Raw genomic sequence first — 1,595 nt, forward strand, 5'->3', positions numbered from 1 at the left:
CCCAGCACATGTCAAGATCCTTGGGAGGAGACCTGCTCGGAGTCGGCCTGGGGCCGCTCGGTGCCCCACGCCCCTTGCGCGTCCCAGCCAGTTGGTACCGGGATGGAAGAGCTCAATTCAGTAGGTTTAAGGGGATGGTATCTCTTAGCTTATCAGAAAAATGCTCGCCCAGCAGTTGACAGAACTTGACAGAAAGCAAATCGACCAGGGAAAAATGTGCTAGAACCGAGCCGAGGGGGGACCCACAGAGTCCTTCAGTGTCAGAAACAGCGTCACCACCTCCAGGGTCTGCCTTCACCACAAAGGACGTCAACGGAGCAGAGGGGAACAGGCCGCGGTGGCCGGGGAGGTGAACCAAGCCTGGGGGCCCGCGCGGGCCAATGTCTCAAGGTGCCTCCGGCTGGGCAGTAATTCAGTGGAGAGTTACAGGAGATGCCCGCGCAGAAGGGTCTGCTCCATCGGACGACTGGCCAGCCACCAGAAACACAGTTCGCTCATCAGTAGCAGCCAGGGCGCAGGTACCTCAGAGGGGGGAAGGAACTGGGCACGGAGCTCAGACACCCGAGGTTTCCGGAAAAATAGCTCCGTGGTGCGCAGCTCGTGGGCCTGTACCTCGGGGATGGGCAGTTTCTCATCCAGTAGTTTTGGGATTGGCAGCCACCGGCAACATAGCAGGATGGTGAGAAGCTACTGGGAGTGAAGCCCAAAGTTTGGTAGCTTCTGTACCCCAAGCTATGGGGTCTGCAGTGGTAGGGGAGCAGCCGGGAACTCACGGGTGCACCGCTGAGTTGCCCGAGGCACAGGGGGCCGCTGGTGAGGGTCTGGCGGGCTGCAGGGGTGCAGGAACTGAGTGCGCAGACACGGGTTGTGCGCCCCGCGGTCTGGGCACGGGGGCCGTGGCGGGGTCGGGGTCCCCCGCTGGCTGTGTCACAGGTGCCACGCGTTGTCCCCACTGCTGCAGGGTCGCAAGGGTCACAGCAGCTCCACAGGGCTCCCCCTGCGGGGCAGGTCCTGGGCGGGCCGCTCGGCGCATCGCCCTCGCTGTCTGGGCAGTAATCCAGGAGCCAGAGGTTCGCTTGGCAGCTGCTGGGTAAGCCAAGCCCAGAGGCGGGCCCCATATCCCCGGAGCAAAAGGCGATGGGAGTCACCATCGGGATGTAACAGTCCCCGGAGGAGCCCAGGAGACACATGGGGCCGAGCGCGTGTCAGCTGCGTGTCAGCTCTCACAGCTGTGCGGGGACTGAGTCGTGCACCGGCCTGAGGACCCCTTATATCTTCCCCGGTGACCACCGGCAGCGCGCAGCATCACCTCATTAAGGTGTTGTTTGGCCACCGCTGCCGACGCCTTCACACTCGTGTAAAAATACGTTTATTTTGATCCTGCCAAGTACCAATCATCGCCCCTTGGGCCCTCAACCATGACTCACCACCACAGGCCGTGCCTTCGGTGCACTGGGATGTCAGTGTTCACCGGCAGACTGCCACCTCCCAATCAGCGGTTGCGAGAGTAGGTGCATCCGTGAGCTCCAGCAGTGTGGTGATTAAAAGGTTAACGAGGAGTCCCTGGAGCAAGGAGCCGGCACTTTTCCAGTCTC

At 61.8% G+C, this 1,595-nt stretch overlaps 1 protein-coding gene across 1 annotated transcript; it reads right to left on the bottom strand.

Annotated features, from left to right (window-relative positions):
• Positions 1-219: 219 nt before the first annotated feature.
• KRTAP24-1 (keratin associated protein 24-1) lies at positions 220-1,190 on the bottom strand. Its single transcript, XM_071220518.1, has 2 exons — positions 613-1,190; positions 220-292 (listed from the first exon to the last, which is right to left on the bottom strand). Exons 1-2 carry the CDS (start codon positions 1,188-1,190, stop codon positions 220-222), a joined length of 651 nt encoding a protein of 216 aa, XP_071076619.1.
• Between the last annotated feature and the right edge of the window lie 405 nt (positions 1,191-1,595).

Source organism: Desmodus rotundus, chromosome 2 (genome assembly GCF_022682495.2).
Source record: "Desmodus rotundus isolate HL8 chromosome 2, HLdesRot8A.1, whole genome shotgun sequence".
NCBI lineage: Eukaryota > Metazoa > Chordata > Mammalia > Chiroptera > Phyllostomidae > Desmodus > Desmodus rotundus.

Coding starts and splice junctions, on each gene's coding strand:
- KRTAP24-1 (XM_071220518.1), bottom strand. CDS start 1,190: ATGTGTCTCCTGGGCTCCTCCGGGGACTGTTACATCCCGATGGTGACT. Junction 293..612: donor AGAAACTGCCCATCCCCGAG/GTACAGGCCCAC, acceptor TTTGTGGTGAAG/GCAGACCCTGGAGGTGGTGA.